The sequence below is a fragment of the Motacilla alba genome, unplaced genomic scaffold (genome assembly GCF_015832195.1).
Source record: "Motacilla alba alba isolate MOTALB_02 unplaced genomic scaffold, Motacilla_alba_V1.0_pri HiC_scaffold_31, whole genome shotgun sequence".
Taxonomy (NCBI): domain Eukaryota; kingdom Metazoa; phylum Chordata; class Aves; order Passeriformes; family Motacillidae; genus Motacilla; species Motacilla alba.
The window spans coordinates 1857815-1879263 of record NW_024037405.1 but is presented as its reverse complement, the minus strand read 5'-3'; the positions used below and the strand labels follow the sequence as shown (position 1 = coordinate 1879263).

Below are 21449 nucleotides of genomic sequence, written 5' to 3'. Positions count from 1 at the left end.
CAGCCGTGGAGGGCGTGAGGTGGGTCCCTGTCTGCTTGGCAGGGTGGGATCAGAGCTTTTGGCAGATGGCAGCGAGCACAGGAGCATCCTGCTCTGGGCAGCTGCTGAGGAGGTGGATGTGCCCTGGCTGGCTGCAGGCTGGGCACATGTGCTGCCCTCCTGCTCTGCTCCCAAAGGCAGCAGTGATGGGCAGCTCTGGGCACAGCTCTGGGCACAGCCAGCATGGCCTGGTGTCACGATCCACCCTCACGGACAGGATTGTGATTGTTCGTTATCTGCTCTCAGGGTACAAAACACCAACACGGCAAGGGGGTTTGCAGTAACAATCAAAATCAGTGTACTTTATTGAATGATCACAGCAAAATGCATTGGAGGGGACTGGGGAAGAGAGAGACAGAGAGAGAGAGAAAGAAACCCTGAAGGAAAGAAAAGGAAAAGAGAGAAAGAATAAGTATATCTACCAACGTAGAGATGATGTAATTCCAGTCAGGGTCCAGCTGACGTCCAGTCGAGGAGTCGCCTTCACGTTGGGGAGATCTCGAGTTTGCTGACTCGAGGGGTTTTTATTAGAATTTTCCATTGAAAGTTGGGAAGGAGGGGGGAAAAGATACAATTGTCTTATGATCTCAGCAGTGGGGCAGAGCCATTGTTTTCCCTGGTTCAGTGGTCACTGCCTGCAGGCAAACATCTCAGTTTGATCAGCTGTTCTCCCCCACACACACTGCCCTCCTCCTCCCCCCAGGTTACAGGTTTCAGTCCTTGAGGAGAAAAGGAGTCTTTTCCATATAGGGGTTTCATGTCTCAGTCTTGGAGGGAGTGGCTTCTCCCATCTCAGTCCATCTGCCACGGTGGTTGTCCAGTAGATGAAGGGTCTTCTGTGGAGACCACCAAAGGGTAATTCCAGAAGAGAGTCCAGCCAGGCTTGGGGGTGGAAAACTCCAGGCCATTGTCACAGCGCGATGCAGGCGGAGGAAGGTCAAGGTGCTCCTTGTCCTTTCACTGGGAGCAGTGTAGCATGAGGTGGACAAACGCACCTGGGAACAATAACTCAAGTTCCAGTCCCGGGGCCTTGGCAAGCCCCACCAAACCAGGATGTAGGATCCTCTTTTGGTGGTCTCAGTTTTTTCATGACGATCGTGAGGCAGATGAGAAAGCAATTTTGGGCAGAGTCTTACACCCTGGCAGGAAGGTCTCCTTGGATTGCTGCAGATCCAGGTTCTGACTGTGGCTCTGTTCCTCTCTCTTCCAGCCCTTCAAGCCCTGAGTGAAAACGACAGCCCCTCCCACATAAGCACCTTTGTTCAGGCGATGTTCCAGGGAAGAGCTGCAGAACTACTTTCATCTGCTGCCTCAGAAGAACCAGTGTCTCCTGAAGACCTCCAGATGCCTTGGAAGATGAGACCACCTGGAGACCAGAGGAGACCAGCTGGAGCTCCAGGCACAGCTGATGACTGGCACAGCTGAGCCTGTGGGAAGCTCCCATAGCTCCTGCCTCCTCCCTCCCTGTTGACAGCTCCCTCCCTCCAGCCCTCAGACCCTGCCCATCCCCTTTCTTCCCTCCCAGCTCATCCCCTTGCTTTGCCTTCCATTAATAAACACTTTGTCTTCTGTGCTTTACCTGCATCTCTGTGGAGCTGAAGCGATGCAAATCCAGAGCCCTGGGACACACAGGCCCCTCCTGCCGTTCTCTTCCACGCTGAGTTTTGTGCACAGACACAGAGGAACGAGGGCAGATCAGGCTGGAAAGGTGCCTGTGCTGAAGGCCCAGTTCCACAACACTGTGGAGTTACAGATCTTGCTGAGCACCCTGGAGCCCCTGGATTTTGGAAGAGCCAAGCCAAGGATGATCTGAACCCAGCTGTGAGGGATCCCATGGCAAGCATCCACGGAGGGCAAAGGAGCTTGGAATGCTGGAGGGTTTCAAGAAGAGCTTCCTGAAAGCCCAGCAGTGCTCCATCCCTGCACAGGATCAGGAAGAGGGCAGAACCAGAGACCACCAGGGCTTAACTGAGAGCTTTGGGTGTGCCTGAGAGCAAATGAAGCAGCAGCACGGTGCCCGAGTTTCACGATCCACCCTCATGGATAAGATTGTGATGGTTCGTTATCTGATCTCAGGGTACAAAACACCAACACAGCAAGGGGGTTTGCAGTAACAAAATCAGTGTGGGTTTGCAGTAACAAAATCAATGTACTTTATTGAACAATCACAGCAAAATGCATTGGAGGGAATTGGGGAGAGAGAGACAGAGAGAGAGACAGAGAGAGAGAGAGAAAAACCCTACAGGAAAGGAAGGAAAGACAGAGTAAGTATATCTACCAACATAGATGCGATGCAATTCTTCGAGGTCCAGTCGGTGTCCAGCCGAGGAGTCGCCTTTACGCTGGGGAGATCTCAAGAGGCTTGCTGACTTGAGGGGCCTTTTATATTGAAAGTTGGGAAGGAGGGGGGGAAAGAATACAATAGTCTTATGATCTCAACAGTGGGGAGAGCTATTGTTTTCCTGCTTCATTGCCTGCAGGCAAACATGATCAGTTCGATTAGCTGTTCTCCCCACACACACTGCCCTCCTCCCCCAGGTTACAGGTTTCAGTCCTTGAGGAGAAAAGGAGTCTTTTCCATATAGGGGTTTCATGTCTCAGTCTTAGAGGGAGTGGTTTCTCCCATCTCAGTCCATCTGCCACGGTGGTTGTCCAGTAGATGAAGGGTCTTCTGTGGAGACCACCAAAGGGTAATTCCAGAAGAGAGTCCAGCCAGGCTTCGGGGTGGAAAACTCCAGGCCATTGTCACAGCGCGATGCAGGCGGAGGAAGGTCAAGGTGCTCCTTGTCCTTTCACTGGGAGCAGTGTAGCATGAGGTGGACAAACGCACCTGGGAACAATAACTCAAGTTCCAGTCCCGGGGCCTTGGCAAGCCCCACCAAACCAGGATGTAGGATCCTCTTTTGGTGGTCTCAGTTTTTTCATGACGATCGTGAGGCAGATGAGAAAGCAATTTTGGGCAGAGTCTTACACCCTGGCAGGAAGGTCTCCTTGGATTGCTGCAGATCCAGGTTCTGACTGTGGCTCTGTTCCTCTCTCTTCCAGCCCTTCAAGCCCTGAGTGAAAACGACAGCCCCTCCCACATAAGCACCTTTGTTCAGGCGATGTTCCAGGGAAGAGCTGCAGAACTACTTTCATCTGCTGCCTCAGAAGAACCAGTGTCTCCTGAAGACCTCCAGATCCCTTGGAAGATGAGACCACCTGGAGACCAGAGGAGACCAGCTGGAGCTCCAGGCACAGCTGATGACTGGCACAGCTGAGCCTGTGGGAAGCTCCCATAGCTCCTGCCTTCCCCCTCCCTGTTGACAGCTCCCTCCCTCCAGCCCTCAGACCCTGCCCATCCCCTTTCTTCCCTCCCAGCTCATCCCCTTGCTTTGCCTTCCATTAATAAACACTTTGTCTTCTGTGCTTTACCTGCATCTCTGTGGAGCTGAAGCGATGCAAATCCAGAGCCCTGGGACACACAGGCCCCTCCTGCCGTTCTCTTCCACGCTGAGTTTTGTGCACAGACCCAGAGGAACGAGGGCAGATCAGGCTGGAAAGGTGCCTGTGCTGAAGGCCCAGTTCCACAACACTGTGGAGTTACAGATCTTGCTGAGCACCCTGGAGCCCCTGGATTTTGGAAGAGCCAAGCCAAGGATGATCTGAACCCAGCTGTGAGGGATCCCATGGCAAGCATCCACGGAGGGCAAAGGAGCTTGGAATGCTGGAGGGTTTCAAGAAGAGCTTCCTGAAAGCCCAGCAGTGCTCCATCCCTGCACAGGATCAGGAAGAGGGCAGAACCAGAGACCACCAGGGCTTAACTGAGAGCTTTGGGTGTGCCTGAGAGCAAATGAAGCAGCAGCACGGTGCCCGAGTTTCACGATCCACCCTCATGGATAAGATTGTGATGGTTCGTTATCTGATCTCAGGGTACAAAACACCAACACAGCAAGGGGGTTTGCAGTAACAAAATCAGTGTGGGTTTGCAGTAACAAAATCAATGTACTTTATTGAACAATCACAGCAAAATGCATTGGAGGGAATTGGGGGAGAGAGACAGAGAGAGAGACAGAGAGAGAGAGAGAAAAACCCTACAGGAAAGGAAGGAAAGACAGAGTAAGTATATCTACCAACATAGAGGCGATGCAATTCTTCGAGGTCCAGTCGGTGTCCAGCCGAGGAGTCGCCTTTACGCTGGGGAGATCTCAAGAGGCTTGCTGACTTGAGGGGCCTTTTATATTGAAAGTTGGGAAGGAGGGGGGGAAAGAATACAATAGTCTTATGATCTCAACAGTGGGGAGAGCTATTATTTTCCTGCTTCATTGCCTGCAGGCAAACATGATCAGTTCGATTAGCTGTTCTCCCCACACACACTGCCCTCCTCCCCCAGGTTACAGGTTTCAGTCCTTGAGGAGAAAAGGAGTCTTTTCCATATAGGGGTTTCATGTCTCAGTCTTAGAGGGAGTGGTTTCTCCCATCTCAGTCCATCTGCCACGGTGGTTGTCCAGTAGATGAAGGGTCTTCTGTGGAGACCACCAAAGGGTAATTCCAGAAGAGAGTCCAGCCAGGCTTCGGGGTGGAAAACTCCAGGCCATTGTTACAGAGCGGTGCAGGCGAAGGAAGGTCAAGATGCTCCTTGTCCTTTTCACTGGGAGCAGTGTAGCGTGAGGTACAATAACTCAAGTTCCAGTCCCGGGAACTTGGCAAACCCCCACCAAACCAGGATGTAGGACTCTCTCTCCTTTGGTGGTCTCGGTCTTTTTCACGACGATCGTGAGGCAGATGAGAAAGCAATCTTGGGCAGAGTCTTACACTGGAGCAGCTGCCCTGCAGCCCTGGCTTGGCTGTTTGTGGCAAGGGAATGCTGCCTGTTTCCAGCTGTCCCTGCAGGATGGCCCCAGGGCAGAGCCCAGCCGGGCTCCCACTGCAGCCCCTGGAGCTTGGGGCAGACAGTGCTGCCAGAGCTGAGGTTCCTGGGCAGCCCCCGCAGCTGTGCCTTGCACTCTGTTGCCGTGTGTCCCAGCGCAGGCTGGCTAGCACTGTGTGAATGCACCAGCCCTGCTGGGACTGACAGGGGCCTCGCCCAGTCACATCTCTGCCACGGCTGCAGCATTTCACTGGCCAGAGCCTGAAGGGGCACAGAGATCAGAGCAATGAAATTGTCCAGGCTGGGTTTTTCAAAGGCCCTTTCTAAGGAAGGGCTTGAGAATAAACGCTCTGTGTTTGCCACATGAACATCGGGGTGAGTGGTCTCTTTGTCTCCACCCTCCCCGAGCCAACGTTACAGCCACCCAGTCCCTCACACATCCCCCTCGTGCCCTCCCACTGCCTTGTCCTGTCAGGGCTTCGCAGCCCCTCATCCCTCTGGCCCCGTCCCCTCAGGGTGTTCCCCAGCCCGGCCAAGCTGCCCGGCAGCAGCGCCGCAGCCCCACAGGAGCTGCAGAGGAGCCCCATCAAGAGGCACCTGGGAGCCCTCAGCAATGCAGCCAGCAGCACACGGGCAGGAGGACGCAGATGGCGGTTCCTGCCTGGCACAGGGCTTGTGGCCATCTGCAGGCACCGCTCTCGCAGGGATCCCCGCAGCTCCGGCCCCTGCCCACCCGCTCTGCCGGCAGCACAAAGGCTTCAGCAGAACCACCAAAGGCCAAGGGGCTTCTGGCCACTTTCCCTGCAACACTGCACGCCTGGGCAGCTTGCTGAGCCCAAGCACCCTTTTCCCCCTCTTGCCCTATGCCCTGCAGACCCTGGGCAGCAAAAGAAAGCTCCTGGCAGTCTGGCTAGTACAACACATCCTATATTCATATGCTAAAGAATAAACAAATAGAAGAAAAGAACAATCTTAAAGAAACAGAAAATTGCCGCTGGCCCAGGTGGCCCCAGCAGACAGAGCCTCTGGGATCAGCTCTCTGCAGAGCTGCAGCAGCGCAGCCAGCCGAGCCCCGACAGACGAGGCCGTGTCCTCCATGCCCTGCGGAGCCGATCTTGCAGCCTCTGGAAGATGGAATATGGCTCACTCTGCAGTGCCCGCAGGACATACAATGTTTGAAGTGCCTCGTCTGACAAGGCACTGCTGATGTCCTTTGTCAGGTGTTCAAGGGCTGAAAGAGAGAGGAACAGAGCCACGGTCAGATCCCGCATCTGAGGGGACCCGAGGAGAGCCCCCTGCCAGGGCCATGCCAGCCGGCTCTAGCCATGGCCAGGAGGGAGCAGGGACCAAGGGGATCAGCCCGCAGCTGCTGGCCACGAATGCCCCACGTGGCCCTGAAATCTCGGTGCGCTCTGCCCACGCCGCCCCTCGTGCGCACAGGGAGCAGAGCCCTCGGCAGCCGGGGCAGGGCTTGCAGCTGCCCCCGGCAGCCCCCGCTGCCAGCCCGCTGCCCTCACTCACCGCTGCAGAGGAGCTGGAGCTCTTGCTGCTGCCCCCTCAGCTGCCGCCCGGCCATCCCTGGGAACACAGAGCCTGTCACGGCGCCGGCGGCACAGCTCCCTGCCCGCGGCGCTGCCAGCGCTGTGGCCGCACGCCCTGCTGGCCCGGCAGGGCTCAGCCCGGGCCCTTGCCGCACGCTGCCGCCCCAGGGCACGGCTGCCAGAGGGCGGCAGCAGCGCCCGGGCCAGGCGGGGCTCCACGGCGCCGGGCCCGGACGGCGCTGCCGGGGCAGCAGCCGGGGCTGGGGCCGAGCTGCGGCGGGGCGGGGAGGGAGCCCGGGCTCGTGGCTCACCCAGGAACCTGATGGCCGCCGCTCGCAGGGACTCCTGTGGCTTCCGCAGGTACGGCAGGGCCCGGCGCAGGTGCTCGGCCGCTCTGCTCCTGTCGTGTGCCAGCTGCAGAGAGCGGCAGCAGGGCAGGCTCGGCGCGGGCTCAGCCCCTGGGCCGGGCGCTCGCTGCGCCCAGCCCCGGCCTCCCCTGCCCGCACAGCCCTGAGGCGCGGCCAGCAGCCCTGAGGCGCCGGGCTCTGCAGGGGGCACAGGGCCGGCTGCTGCCCGGGGAGCCGCGGTGCCGGCTTGCCCCGCAGCCCCGCCGGGCCGGGGCTCCATCGGCCCCCGGCTCGGGCCCCCAGGAGCCTGGAGAAGAGCCCGCGCGGCCTCTGGGTGCAGCCGCGGGCAGGGGCGCAGCTGCCAGCGCCGCACGCTGAGCACCGCGCTCAGGGGGCTGCTCCAGGCTGAGCCTGGGCCTTCCAGCCCCTCCTTACCAGGCACTCGGTGAACTTCCACAGCTTCTTGTTCTTCACCACTTTTTCAAGATCCCTCCTCTTCAGCAACTGGGCCACACACAGCAGCGTTGCCTCAGAAGCCTGGAGAGCAGCAGAGACGCGCAGATGGCCCCACAGCCCAGGGCGCAGGAGCCGCGTCCCTGTGCCAAGGCCTGGAGGAGGCTGCAGCCCGGCAGGCGCCAGGGCAGGAGGCAGCCGAGCCCCCTGCCAGGGGGACAGCAGCAGCCCCTGAATCCTCACCTGTGCCACAAGCCGATTCTCATTGTGGCAGTGGAAGAAGAGCGGCAGCAGGCTCTGGCACAGGGGTGTCTTCAGGGCCTTGTTTTCCTTTTCCTGTGGAAGAGTCACCAATGTTCGGAAGAGCAGTATGGAGATCAGCTGTGCCTGGTTATTGTCCTGTATGAAAGGAAGAGAAAAAGACCTCAGCACTGGCTGCACGGGGCTCAGCGTGGCGCAGGCCTGCAAATGCACAGGGCACAAAGTGTGCGGGCAGCAGCCAGTGGCCGTGGCTGGGGGCAGCGAGCCTTACGTGGTCAAAGAGTGGCACGAGCGCCTCAAGCAGCTGCAGTGCGATGGGGCCGGGTATCAGCATGTCATTGTCCAGGATGATAAAGCTGAGTAGCATGACTGCCATGCTAACTATCTCTCCATCTGCGTCCTGCAGGAGCTCCACAAGACTTTCAGTCAGCCTCCACATTTTTTTGGTCTGTGCAGAACACAAGGTGGTGAAATGCCATCCTGCTGCTGCAAGGCCTGAAGGCCAAAGGCCTTTCCTGAAACACTCGGGCAGCTGAACCGGGAGGCAGGAGAACTGGGAGCAGCTGCCCCAGCGCCCGAAGCCCAGCCGAGCCCAAACGACTGCATTCCCCAGCTCAGCCCCTGCCCCCTTCTCACCATCGAGGGCTCCTCAGTGAGCTCGAGCAGGGCCCTGAGTGCCAGGCGACGCCTCTCCCTGCACTCGCTCCGCAGGTGCCTTGACAAGATTTTCAGGACTCTCTTAGCACCGCGTTCACTCAAGTGCAGGAGCTCGAGGACCTGGAAGGCACAGGGCAGTGACAGGGGACCCGGCCGGCAGGAGCCCGGAACCGCACAGGGCTGGGCCCAGGCAGCAGCACAGGGCGCGGGCACCGTCCCAGGCAGCTGCGGCTCCGAGAGGGCAGAGAGCTGGGAGGCAGCTCAGCCAGGCAGCGCTGGCCATCAGGCTCACCTCCACAAGGAACGCCAGGGCGGGCAGCTCCCAGCGTGGCTCCTGTGTGCTGAGCAGCCGCAGCAGGTAGCGAGCGATCCGGGAACACAAGGAGATGGAGACACAGGACATCTCCCTGGCAGCAGGAGAAGAAGTAACCAAGACTGTGGGCCATGGGGACAAACCTCTGCCAGGACTGACTCACAGAGGTCTGGTCTTTGCCCAGCATCCTGCAAGGGGCCCTGGACTATTTTGGAAGCGGCTCCTTGTGGGCACCCTCCTCTCCCAGCCTTTTCCAGCCTGCTTGGCTGTCCCTGGGTGACAAGGCCCTCTGGCCCATGACCGTGGGGACTGTGTGGGGCACCCTGGGCACAGAGCACAAATGTCAGAGGCAGCGGGGAGAAGGGGGTCTCACCATGCCAGCAGACCCACGGCATGGTGCTGGGTGTCAGCACACAGCAGCGTGTCCCAGCCACAGCTGCGTTCCATGGCCACCACCACATCCTCGTGCTGCATTCGGCAGAGCAGGGACTTGAGGGTCTGCACTGCAAACCTGCGTGCAGAGCAAAGCCCAGGTCACGCTGGGAGCACTGGCTCCTGCCCAGGGACGTGGCAGGGACAGGAGGACTGGCATGGAGCACCTGTTGGGGCTGGTGGCAAGGCCGTATTGCTCTTGGCATCCCTTCCAGAAGGTATCCACCTCCTCTGGCATATCCAGAGTGCTGAAGAGCACTTGGAAGAGCAGATGCACAAAGAGGCGGGGGAAATACACCGTCACCGTATGTGGGACACAGGGCACCTGGAGGATGTTCCACATCACCACAGTTGCCTGCAAAGGACAAAGGCCCCGAGACAGCGCTCAGTGCCGAGGTGTCCGTGTGGCAGGGCCCCAGCACGGCAGGGAGAGGCCCAAAGAGACGCAGGGGGAGCACCGGGCCTGGTGCCCCTGTGGCTGCCCCTGGGCCAGGTTTCAGCCCAGCGCCTGAGGCAGGGAGATGCAGTGGGGGAAGGAGGATGGAGAGCTGCTGCAGAGGCGGCCTTGGGGCCAGCAAAGGCCAATTGCAGAAACTCACAGCCAGGACAAAGACACCCGTTTTGTCCCCATCGGAGGTGCCCGTGCTGTGCTCATGCCAGCTCCCCAGCACATCCAGGAGTACCAGCAGCGCAGGCTCGGCAGTCCTGGGCGAGCACATGATGCTCTTCCACATGGTCAGAGCAGCTCTGTGGGGTTAAAGCTCTGTCTCAGGGGGGTCTGGGACACAGCACTGTGGCCTGGGCAGCAGCGGGGACCTGAGCTGGCTGCCAGCTCTGCCTCTGCCCACTGCCACTGGCCAGCAGCAGCCAGCAGCCCAGCCCTGTGGGGACAGGCCCCTGAGGGGCAGCGAGGCAGCATGGCAGCAGGCTTGGGCACTGCCGTGCCAGGGCTGGCAAAGGGAGCAGCCAGAGGGCCCTGGAACTCTCTGTTGCTCAGACACCTGGCACAGGCTGCACAGGCTGATGGGCTGGGGAGCCCTGAGCCCTCTGGGCAGCTGGGCCCCATACCTGTCACAGGATGGGGCCACACGCAGCAGCGTCATGAGTACGTCAGCGGGCTGGGCTTCGGTGAGATCCAGCAGGGTCCTGTTCAGCCTGTGCTCAGCAAACTGATTGGCCATGAGCCACTGGTGGATGTACCTGACCATGGCGGGCACCTGGAGAAGGCACGGGGAGATTTGGAAAGCTGCCAGAGGGAGGAATGTCCCCAGCTTCCCCAGACAAGTGCTTCCCTTCCCAGCACGCTGCCATGGCCTCAAAGGCTCACAGGGACCAGCGGGCGTGGCTTGGGAGGCCAAGCAATTGCTGGGAGGATGAAACCCTGGCCAGAGGCTGCTTACTTGCTTTGGGTTGGAAAAGCCCTCCTCTACGAGCATATCCAGCAGGGCAGCACTGGTCTTGGTTTTGAAGATGTGCGAGTATGCTCTGAGCCCAGTGCCCATGGTGCTGGTCTCTTCCTCCCGAATTCTCTTGATCAATTTGCAGACCAGCTGTAGGAGAAGGGCAAGAAGGCAGGGATGTTCCACGGAATGCTGCAAGTGCGGTGCTGGGCTGAGCGGTGACAGCAGGCCCAGCGCAGGTGGGGATGGCTGCAGGTACCTGCGCTGTTCTGCGGAAGAGGCCACGGGCGGGGTCCTGCCCTTGTGTCCGCTCCATGGCTGGATCTGGCAAAGAGCTGCAGGAATAACACCTGGGAAAAGCTGCAGGTCAGACACGAACGAGTGCGCTGTGCGGGGGCTCCTCACAGCACCGCTCTGTCCCGTCCTGTCCCTTCGCGTGCTCCGAGCACTGTGGCGTGGTCTTGTCACCGCCAGCTCCTGTGTCACCACGTGTCACAAAGGGCCCTTGGACACCCGTTCCATGCCACGCTGACCGTGCTGCACCGTGTCACAAAGGGCCCCTGCACACACTGCCCCCTGCCCTGGGGCCGCCCCCAGCCCACCCAAAGTGGCCCAGCTTGGAAGGAATCCCTGGCCCCAAGTGTCTCAGACAGCCTGACAGGGTCTTTAGGAGCGGCTCAAACCATCAGCAAACGCTGCCCTGCTCTGCGGGCTCAGGGCAGCAGAAGGAGCCCCCAGGGCTGCCGACGCAGCCGCGCTGGCAAGGGCACGGGACCTTCCAGAGAAGCTGGCACGGCCTCCTTGGGACACGTCCCAGCTGGTGGCCATCCTGAACCCGCGGCTGTGACACGGACAAGGAACGTGTGGGCCAGGGCACCAATGCTGCTCTGAGCCCTGGGGCCCGGGCAGCGCTGGCATCAGCAGCTGTGGCAGAGTCCCCCCCAAGCAGAGCTGCCACCCCCAGCCCTGGCAGCGCTGGTGCCCATCTCCTGCCCCAGAGACCCGTGCCCCCGGGGGGCTTCTGTGCCACAGGGAGCCAAAGCCCACGTGCACTGGGGGCTGTGCTCCTCCCTGCAGGGGCTGTTGGCAGGAGCACCTGGAGCAACTGCTGGCAACACTTGGTCTCTGTCACAAGCTCTTACTCCATGCTGGAATTATTTTCTCCTTGAAGTCATTTCCTTCAGCAGAAAAACACCTTCACAGCAAAGGCACAGAAGAATCTGGCATTTAAGAATCCTCAGTTCAGGAAAGCTTTCCTTCCCATTGCTCACCTCCAGTAGCTCCAAAAAGTTGCAAACTTCCCAAATTCATTGGGATGGCCTGAGAAGGTGAAGAGTTGGAATTTTGCTTCCCATCTCAAAGCAGTGACTCATTTGCCTTCATGTCATCCACTGAGAGTCACTTTACAGAACATAACACTACACAGAGGAAAAAAAAGGGCCATTCTTTGGTTTGAAAATGGTTTTCTATGAAGGGATGATAATATCCTAATTCTCTTAATGAATAAAAGCTTCAAGGAAATGCAAGTTCACTTGGTGTTACAAAAGTACCCAAAGAAAGAAGTAGATGGCAAGAGGGCTAATCCTCCCGCTGGTACAGATATCTCAGTGGCCAGTAAAGTCCAGCTCTCCCCTCTTGTTCCCTGCAGGAGAATCAGGAGCATGAACAGGAAAAGTCACAGATGTTCTTTCTGCCCTCCCTAACCAACGCTGTGCCAAACCACAGATGCTGCCTTCAAAGTGACTCAAATTCCAGGCAACACCTCTCACCTTCCACACAACTTTCTCCAACACCCCACCAACACCAACCCCCCTCAACTCCCGCACAGAATCCCTCAACACCCCGCCAGGACCCCCAGCTGTCCCTGTCCCTCCGCAGAGCTGTCCCAGCCTCCAGCAGACGCCCTGGTTCCCTGCACGTGCCGTGGGATGGCACTCAGGAGGATCTGCTCCAAGGCCTTCCCCGCTGGCAAGCTCAGGCTGCCAGGCCTGTGGCTCCTGGATCCCCCTTCCCAGCGAGCCTTCCTGGGCACGGCTGTTCCATTGGCACCTTGGCGCTCCGCTGGGACTGCTCCACTCAGCCAGCACTGCTGGGAAAGGATGGAGAGCAGCCTGGCAAGCTCTTTCTCCAGCTCCCTCTTCACTCCTGGGGGAGGTGGGACATTCCACAGGAAAGCAACTGCTGCCACCAGGAGCAGGGTGGCCTCAGGCCCCTTTGGCAATGAACAAGGCCCTTGTTTGACATAAGGAAGCACAAGCAATTCCCATTAGCCAACAAGTACTTAGCACAGACACACAGGAGTACTTGCACCAGTGAGCAGAAGAAAAACCTGGCAGGCCTGATTGACTGAGAGTGACTTGACAAAAAGCTTTAGACATGGTCTGCCAGCAGAACTAAGGGCAAGTACAGAATCAGCCCTGTGCAGGGAAGCCATGAGGAAGACTTTGTGCTGCTTTAGGGCATGGAGAGCGCTCCTGGCCAGCACCTGGACACCAGCTTCAAGTACAGGAATGTGACACAGTGTATTTCTAACCCCCTGCCTGTCGAATCACGTCAGCAGTTTAAAGATGGATGGCATTTTTGATACAATTCCTACATCAACCCACTGACATGTATACATGGTGGAGAAGCATTTTAGTGGGCTGCAGACTCCTGTTTTCCTGCCAGGTCAATAAAAGGGCTTTTGGCAGACAATGCATTTGTCTGCCGATTTCTTTGAATGAGGGAGACCCCTCAGGACTGCTATATCCTGAGGGAACATCATTGGCCTTGACCTGTAGGCACCTGCACAAGCTGAAAATCAGCTGCCTCAGCTTCCAGGACCTCTCTTGGCCAGCATCCTGACGTGGATGCAGGACTGCTGCGAGGCACTGCTGGGACCCAGCGGGACAGGACCGGCTGTCTCGTGTCCACGTAGCACCCCTCACACAGCCAGGCTCATCCCAAAACCAGACAAACGTGTCAGCAGAGAGGAGCAAGGAGCACTGGGCTCCTCTCAGGGTATCTCAGCTGGGCTCGCTCCACAACTCGCCCCCATTTTAAGGCCTGCTGATGCCCAGCTGCCAGAAATGCCCACCTTGTTCTCTCCAGGATGCACAGGGAGAGTCAATGAGCAGGACACCTTGGCAGGCAAAGCTTCCAAGCCTTTTCTGAGGCCAGGGACACAGCAAGATCAGCCAAGACTCTCCACGCTGCCTGGCCCACCCAGCCCAGCCCTGTGCTGGCCCTGGGCCACAGCAGCTTCCTCCAAGCAAGAGGCAAATGCATATTGGCAAGAGTTGAAACACAGCAGAAAGGGAAGATGAGAAAAGTGTGTGCGTAAAGGCCTTTTAATTCACAGCTCTCAAAGACAGCTTTGGGGCTCGTGGCTGGACAGAGATGCTCCTGCTCACACCTCTGCCCAAAGGAGGGGAACACACCGTGCTGCAGGTGCTTGGGTTGGTCTCTGCAGGTCCAGGCGGATGCCAAACCTGCTCTTCACAGCCTTCTCCCTTGCCCTGCCCCTGTGCCAAGTGCAATGGGCCTCAAGGACTGAAAGGAGCACAGAGAGCCCCAGGGGGACACTTGCACCTCCCTCACTGGGAGCTGCCTGGGAAGCACTTTCCTTGAGAAGCAAGCCCCTTTCCTCCAAAGGCATTTCCCCACATGTGAAGCTTTCCTGGGGAACACCAACACACTGTTAAGAAAAGCTGGCAAGGCTGAATGACTCCAGGTCCTTTCAGGACAGGCACTCCAGCTCTAGCTCACATTCTCCCAAGTGTGTGTCCAGTGGAGGTTCAGAGGTGCAGCCCCAGGCCCTCTGGAAACACAAGCTGCCCGCTGCCTCTTCAGCTGCCTCAACTCCTGCCTGCGCTCACGGCAGCAAACCCAGGCTGTTCCCGGCCAGAGCCCAGAGCCCTGTCCCCACAGCACGCTCTTGCCAGCCCCTTCCAGGACTCTCTGCTGTGCACGCAGCGCTTTTCATGCCCGCTCTCAACAGGCTTTGGAACGCAGAGCACAACCTGGCTGCCTCTGCCACCAGCACACCCCACACACAGGCGGAGGAAGAAGCAGCAGGGGTTGTTTTGTGTCCATGCCCAAGAGAAACTGGAAGGCTGCCCTCCCTCTGGTCTCACTTGCTTGGCTTTCTGACTGGCTCTGAGGCTGGGGCTGCCATTCCTTGGTTGTGGGGACCAGAACCACACCCGGGATCCCGGCACTGCCTGACAGAGCTCCGGGCACTGGCACGGTCGCGCGTCCGAGTCTCGGGCACCGTGCTGCTGCTTCATCTGCTCTCAGGCACACCCAAAGCTCTCTGTTAAGCCCTGGTGGTCTCTGGTTCTGCCCTCTTCCTGATCCTGTGCAGGGATGGAGCACTGCTGGGCTTTCAGGAAGCTCTTCTTGAAACCTTCCTGCATTCCAAGCTCCTTTGCCCTCCGTGGATGCTTGCCATGGAATCCCTCACAGCTGGGTTCAGAACATCCTTGGCTTGGCTCTTCCAAAATCCAGGGGCTCCCGGGTGCTCAGCAAGATCTGTAACTCCACAGTGTTGTGGAACTGGGCCTTCAGCACAGGCACCTTTCCAGCCTGATCTGCCCTCGTTCCTCTGGGTCTGTGCACAAAACTCAGCGTGGAAGAGAACGGCAGGAGGGGCCTGTGTGTCCCAGGGCTCTGGATTTGCATCGCTTCAGCTCCACAGAGATGCAGGTAAAGCACAGAAGACAAAGTGTTTATTAATGGAAGGCAAAGCAAGGGGATGAGCTGGGAGGGAAGAAAGGGGATGGGCAGGGTCTGAGGGCTGGAGGGAGGGAGCTGTCAACAGGGAGGGGGAAGGCAGGAGCTATGGGAGCTTCCCACAGGCTCAGCTGTGCCAGTCATCAGCTGTGCCTGGAGCTCCAGCTGGTCTCCTCTGGTCTCCAGGTGGTCTCATCTTCCAAGGGATCTGGAGGTCTTCAGGAGACACTGGTTCTTCTGAGGCAGCAGATGAAAGTAGTTCTGCAGCTCTTCCCTGGAACATCGCCTGAACAAAGGTGCTTATGTGGGAGGGGCTGTCGTTTTCACTCAGGCCTTGAAGGGCTGGAAGAGAGAGGAACAGAGCCACAGTCAGAACCTGGATCTGCAGCAATCCAAGGAGACCTTCCTGCCAGGGTGTAAGACTCTGCCCAAAATTGCTTTCTCATCTGCCTCACGATCATTGTGAAAAAACTGAGACCACCAAAAGAGGATCCTACATCCTGGTTTGGTGGGGCTTGCCAAGGCCCCGGGACTGGAACTTGAGTTATTGTTCACAGGTGCGTTTGTCCACCTCATGCTACACTGCTCCCAGTGAAAGGACAAGGAGCACCTTGACCTTCCTCCGCCTGCATCGCGCTGTGACAATGGCCTGGAGTTTTCCACCCCCAAGCCTGGCTGGACTCTCTTCTGGAATTACCCTTTGGTGGTCTCCACAAAAGACCCTTCATCTACTGTACAACCACCGTGGCAGATGGACTGAGATGGGAGAAGCCACTCCCTCCAAGACTGAGACATGAAACCCCTATATGGAAAAGACTCCTTTTCTCCTCAAGGACTGAAACCTGTAACCTGGGGGGAGGAGGAGGGCAGTGTGTGTGGGGGAGAACAGCTGATCAAACTGAGATGTTTGCCTGCAGGCAGTGACCACTGAACCAGGGAAAACAATGGCTCTGCCCCACTGCTGAGATCATAAGACAATTGTATCTTTTCCCCCCTCCTTCCCAACTTTCAAAGGAAAATTCTAATAAAAACCCCTCGAGTCAGCTAGCTAACTCGAGATCTCCCCCAACGTGAAGGCGACTCCTCGACTGGACGTCAGCTGGACCCTGACTGGAATTACATCACCTCTATGTTGGTAGATATACTTATTCTTTCTCTCTTTTCCTTTTCTTTCCTTCAGGGTTTCTTTCTCTCTCTCTGTCTCTCTCTCTTCCCCAATCCCCTCCAATGCATTTGGCTGTGATCATTCAATAAAGTACACTGATTTTGATTGTTACTGCAAACCCCCTTGCCGTGTTGGTGTTTTGTACCCTGAGAGCAGATAACGAACAATCACAATCCTGTCCGTGAGGGTGGATCGTGACACCAGGCCATGCTGGCTGTGCCCAGAGCTGTGCCCAGAGCTGCCCATCACTGCTGCCTTTGGGAGCAGAGCAGGAGGGCAGCACATGTGCCCAGCCTGCAGCCAGCCAGGGCACATCCACCTCCTCAGCAGCTGCCCAGAGCAGGATGCTCCTGTGCTCGCTGCCATCTCCCAAAAGCTCTGATCCCACCCTGCCAAGCAGACAGGGACCCACCTCACGCCCTCCACGGCTGGAAGAAAAGCTGGTCCCAAACGATGTCCTCAGCCTTCTCCAAGGGCACGGCCCATCCACACCACAGCTGCTCCCAAGCACTTCCCGACCCTGACTGGGCGTCCTAGAATGCTTCTCTACAAAAAAAACCCCAACAAATTATTGAAAATAGATTACAGACAAAACTGGGAAAAGAGAAAAAATGTAAAAAATAGCATCTCTGTCAGGGGCTTCAGGAAGGCCCAACCCCAACATGCTGGGGAAAAACCCACCCATGGGTGAGGGAAGCCCTCGCTATCTCCCTTCCCCCCTGCACTGCCCCCCAAAATAACAGTGATCCCAAAGCACACAAGGGCAGTGGAGCAGCCCAAGCCCTTCCTTGCCTGCACAGCAAAGCAGCCCCTGCACAGGTTCTGGAGCCCCACCTCTGCTCCCACCATGGGCGTTGGTTTGTGTCGGGCTGGCTGCCCCAGCCCCAGCCCCAGCCCGGGCCACGGTGGCTGCTGGGGGCTGTTGGCAGGGCCAGGAGCCCACTCCCATTTCGTAGCCAGCCCAGCCCATGCCCCCAGCCCTGCCAAAAGCAGCTGGGCAGCCGACTGAAGGATCAGCTGCATCCCCCCAGCAAAGGGGGAACCTTTGCTTCCCAGCCAGGCTGGGCAATGCCCAAATCTGGGAGCATTTCCCCGGGTGTGGACTCATCTGCAAATTCGCTGGGGAGCCTGGCTTGGAAGAAGGTGCCAGAATCCAAGTCCATCATCTTCAGCTGGCCAGAAGCCAGGTGCAGGAAGAGGTTGTCATCCTTGATGTACTCCTTGCTGGCTCCAGCAGCAGCAGCATTCCCACCTGGTAGAGCTTCTCCAGGGGCTCCTTCTCCTTCCCTGAGGTGAGACCAGGCTGTCAGGGCTCTGCCCAGGGCCCCAGCTGTCCGGGAACCAGGACAAGCAAAACCAGCTTGCATGGCGGCCACCAGTGCTGGGCAGAGCAGCTCAGCTCCAGCACAAGGGCTGCGTGTTCCCATCTGATGAGCCCTGGGCAGTGACACAGGCAGGACAAAAAGTCTGGCTCCTTTGCTTCTGATTGCCAAGGCATGTGTGCAGCTCTGACTTACCAGGGCCCTGCATCAAAGGGGGCCTGTGGCTCTCTCCCTTCTTCTAGGGCAGATGAATATCCTGCATCCAAGGATGACACAACAGCTCTTCTAAGGAGGGCCTTTCCACGTCCAGCATGGATAAACACCGCCTGATCAGATCTCGGCACTCTGGGCACAGAAACCAGAAACCGCCGGTCAGCTGCAGAAGGCTCCTGTTGCCTTTGCCCCACTATTCCCGTGCCCAGGCCATGCTGGAGGTGCTCAGAGCTGGGCCTAAGCTTTCCCATCGATTCCCTGTTTTGGAGGAGAGCAGGAGAGCAGGACATGTGCCACCTCCTCAGCAGCTGCCAGAGCGGGATGCTGACGAGCCCGCTGCTGTCTCCCAGCACTGGCATTCCCCCCGTGCCCAGAGAAGAGGATGCACCTGGAGAGAGCCGTTGTGGCAGCGAGAGCTGCTGGTCCCAGCTGATCTTCTGGCCCCACATGAAAGGGTGCTCCCCGCAGACCATCTGGTGCAGCACGATGCCCAGGCTCCAGATGGTAGCTGGCTTGCCGTAGTACCAGCCAAAGTGGGTCCATTCCGGGGGGCTGTAGGAGCGTGTTCCTATGGAATACAGATGGAGTTCAGCAGGGGGATGCTGCTGCTCCCAGAGCCTGGCCCCAGCATCCCTGGCCGTCTGGGGGCTGCCCCAGTGGCACACAGGGTGACCACTGCCCTCTCGCCAGCACCTGGGACTGGTGTCATGACTTGGGGTTGGAAGAGAAGCCACTGGTGTTGGAAGAGGGCAGCGGCAGCCCCGGCAAGGCCCGACCATGACAAAAACCCAGTCAGTGCTGGGGGAAAAACCATGCCTTCATCCAACCTGCCTGCATTGCCCCAAAAAACATTAGGAAGCCAAAGCAAACCAGGTGAGTGGAGCAGTCAAGGCCCTTTCTCACCTGCACACCAAACTGGCTGGGGCACAGGTTCCAACCACCCCTCTCTGCTATCCCCACCCACGGCTGTTTTTGTCCGGCTGGCTGCTCCAGCCCCAGCCCCAGTCCTGGGCAGAGTGGTGGGCAAAGGCTGCCAGCAGGGCTGGAAGCTGCCTCCCCACCCAACCCTGCTCAAAAGCAACTTGGCTGAGATCTCAGTGCCATGAAGGGCAGCAAAAGGGAGAATCCCTGCTGCCACACCCAGCTTGGGCTGTGAGATGTTGGGCCATGAGATGCCGGCACCAGGAGCACACCCCTGCGTGGGCTCACCTGCAAAGTGAATGTAGGCTGTTTCTTGCAGGTAGGTGCCACAGCCAAAGTCAATCAGTTTGGCCTGCCCGGTGGCCAGGTCAACCAGGATGTTGGCTGGTTTGATGTCGCGGTGCAGGACCCCGCAGCTGGTGCAGTGCCGCACGGCCTCCAGCACCTGGCGGAACAGCTCCCGCGCCACCTCCTCGGACAGGAAGCCCCGTGCCCGAATGAAATGATGCAGGTCCTGACACCGCTCCGGGCGCTCCAGCACCATCACGATGTCGTTGGGGAACTCACGCCACTCCAGCAGCTGGACGACCCCGGAGAAGCCAGTGGACACCTTGGCCAGCAGCACGATCTCCAGCGGTGCGCTGGTGCCGTCGGGCTGCGGGAGGAGCACGATGCCGTCAGTGGGGCCGATGCCGTGCCAGAAGTGGGGAAGCCCTCACCCAGCCCGGGATGCTCTGCGCCCTGCGCTGGCCCCACGCCCGCTCTCCCTCCAGGCGTCCCAAAGGCTCCCACCCTGCCGGGCCTCGGCTCATCCCCGCCCGGCACGGCCCGGCTTCTGCCGCTGGCCCCGCTCACTCACCAGCTCGCCCCAGTGCTGCACGCTGTTCCGTGGCACCCTTTTGATGGCCACCTGCAAGCCAAGGGCAGCAGCGGGCTCAGCTCGTCGCCTGTCCATCCCACTCCTCCTCCTCCTCCTCCTCCTCCTCCTCCCCCTCCTCGTCCCTTGCCCGCCGCCGGCCCCGCCGCTCACCGGGGCGCCGTCCGAGAGCCGCGTGGCCGCGAAGACGCTGCCGAAGCCGCCGCGCCCCAGCAGCGAGCCCAGCCGGTACTGCTCCTTCAGGCCCCGCTGCGCCTTCCCTGCGGGCGGGACGCGGCTGTCAGCGCTCGGCCCGGGGCCAGCACCGGCCCCCGAGCGCCCCTCAAGCGCCCCGGGCCGGCCATCGCCAGGCCTTCGCTCCCTGACACGGGACAGCGGCGGCTCGGGGCCGGCGGCCGCGCTGCCGAGCGGCGGAGCTCGGGCCGGGGAAGCCGCAGCGGAGGCGGCGGCAGCGGCCGCGCCGCCTGTGTCCTCCGCGGGCCCCGGGAGGAGCCGGGGCCGGGGCCGGGGCCGGGGCCGGGGTCGGGGTCGGGACTGGACCCTGCGTCGGGGCCGGGGCCGGGCTCGGGCCAGGCGGAGCCAAAGGGCGGCGATGCCGCCCCAGCCCCAGGCACTGATGCCCGCCCAGCAGCGCCACCGCCAGCACGGCCAGAGCCGCACGGAGGCGAGACCGCGGCGGGACGCCCGGGGCCGGGGCCGGGGCCGGGGCCGGGGCAGCCCCGCCCGGGGCCGGGGGCGGGCCGGGGGCATGGCCCGGGCCGGCAGGGGGAGAGGGAGGCGGGGACAGGAGAGGGACGCCGGGAGACGGACACCAGAGAAGGGTGCCCGACAGCGGGAAAGGGACAGAAAGAGAAAGAGAGAAATATATAAAGAGAGATCTAGAGTCGCTGCTTTTGCTGCCGCCGCTTCCGCTGCTGCTGCTGCCGCCGCTGCCGCCGCTGCAACTGAAGCCCCGGGGCCGTTTGTCCGCGTGTCCGTTCCCCGCTCGCCCCACGAGCCCCACGGCCGAGCCCCGCGCGCCCCGGGACAGCCCCTTGCTCTGTCCAAACACGGCAGCTTTGCAGCCTTGAGCCCACATGCAGAGCCCTGACTCCCGCACACTGCCACAGCAATCCCCTCGCTGCCTGCTCTGCATTGGCCTTGCTGAGCCTCAAACACTGTCGGGCACATTCCCTTGCTGGAGGATTCCTGCCTGAGCCAAGCACTGCACTTACATCGCCAGTGTTGCTTTCCAGTGACAACAGGGGAAGGCAAACTGTGTGTGGCTCCAGGTATTTTAGAGTGTCTAAAATTCTCTAAGGTACCAGTCTTGGAGGTGAGGTGCCTTTGGAATGAATGGGAAGGAGAAGTAGTGCAAGATGGAAAAGGGGAGCATAGAAAGAAATAAAACATCTTGGATTGTTTCTGTCCATTCTCATTTCATTTCCTAAAAGCTGTTTCACTTTTCCCAGAAGCTTCTCCACAGTCCTGTTTGCTCTTTCCAAGCGCCTTTCCTGGAGAACCAGGTGCAGCTTCTGTCCCAAGATGTGCCACCAACTGCAGCTTCTCTTGTTTTCCACACCGTGCGTGCAGCATGACTCTTGCAGCAAAGCAGGACAAATACTTAATAAACTTTACAGCTTGTTCTTTCTTTTCCTTGTGGGCTGGGAAATTGTGGCATTGGTAAAGTTTTCATTGTTACTGTTCTACCCTAAGAAAACATGACAGGCTCCCAGGAATTGTTAGGGAATGCAAGCCTGAGTGAATGCAGAGAAAGAATCTCCAGAGCCTGCAGCCAGAAGTGGAGAGTTGTGTGATAATCATTCCATCATGCCCATGGACAGCTTGAAAGTGATCTAGAAGATGAAAATGTGCTGCCAGGGGGAGTTTGTTTCTGTGTTGAGTTCAGATGCTTCTACATCTCATGCACTGATATAAATCGGAGTACAATCAGTTTACAAAAAGCA

At 58.9% G+C, this 21449-nt stretch overlaps 4 protein-coding genes across 5 annotated transcripts in view; 1 reads left to right on the top strand and 3 right to left on the bottom strand.

The window, feature by feature from the left end:
* LOC119696487 overlaps positions 1-21449 on the top strand; it is a 1710157-nt gene that overhangs the window by 441705 nt on the left and 1247003 nt on the right.
* The window catches only part of LOC119696488, a 1499846-nt gene that overhangs the window by 258814 nt on the left and 1219583 nt on the right, over positions 1-21449 (bottom strand).
* On the bottom strand, positions 7971-11526 carry LOC119696496. 2 transcript variants are annotated; one of them, XM_038126241.1, is made up of 2 exons: positions 10552-11526; positions 7971-10442 (listed from the first exon to the last, which is right to left on the bottom strand). In XM_038126241.1, exon 2 carries the CDS (start codon positions 9624-9626, stop codon positions 8436-8438), a length of 1191 nt encoding a protein of 396 aa, XP_037982169.1. In that variant the 5' UTR covers positions 9627-10442; positions 10552-11526; the 3' UTR covers positions 7971-8435. The 2 variants fall into 2 exon arrangements, with proteins under 2 accessions (XP_037982169.1, XP_037982171.1); XM_038126243.1 differs by having other exon boundaries at positions 8659-10442.
* Positions 18135-20801, bottom strand: LOC119696490 (translation initiation factor IF-2-like). Its single transcript, XM_038126224.1, has 3 exons — positions 19657-20801; positions 19486-19536; positions 18135-19281 (listed from the first exon to the last, which is right to left on the bottom strand). The coding sequence occupies exons 1-3, from the start codon at positions 20671-20673 to the stop codon at positions 18592-18594; spliced, it is 1758 nt and encodes a 585-aa protein (XP_037982152.1). The 5' UTR covers positions 20674-20801; the 3' UTR covers positions 18135-18591.

What these genes read in the sequence shown, in the direction of transcription:
- LOC119696496 (XM_038126241.1), bottom strand. Translation starts at nt 9,626, where the DNA reads ATGTGGAAGAGCATCATGTGCTCGCCCAGGACTGCCGAGCCTGCGCTG.
- LOC119696490 (XM_038126224.1), bottom strand. Translation starts at nt 20,673, where the DNA reads ATGTGCCCGACAGTGTTTGAGGCTCAGCAAGGCCAATGCAGAGCAGGC. An exon ending in GGCTCTCGGACGGCGCCCCG is followed by an intron (nt 19,537 to 19,656) that starts GTGAGCGGCGGG and finishes CTTGGCTTGCAG; the next exon opens with GTGGCCATCAAAAGGGTGCC. An exon ending in TGCAGCACTGGGGCGAGCTG is followed by an intron (nt 19,282 to 19,485) that starts GTGAGTGAGCGG and finishes CTCCTCCCGCAG; the next exon opens with CCCGACGGCACCAGCGCACC.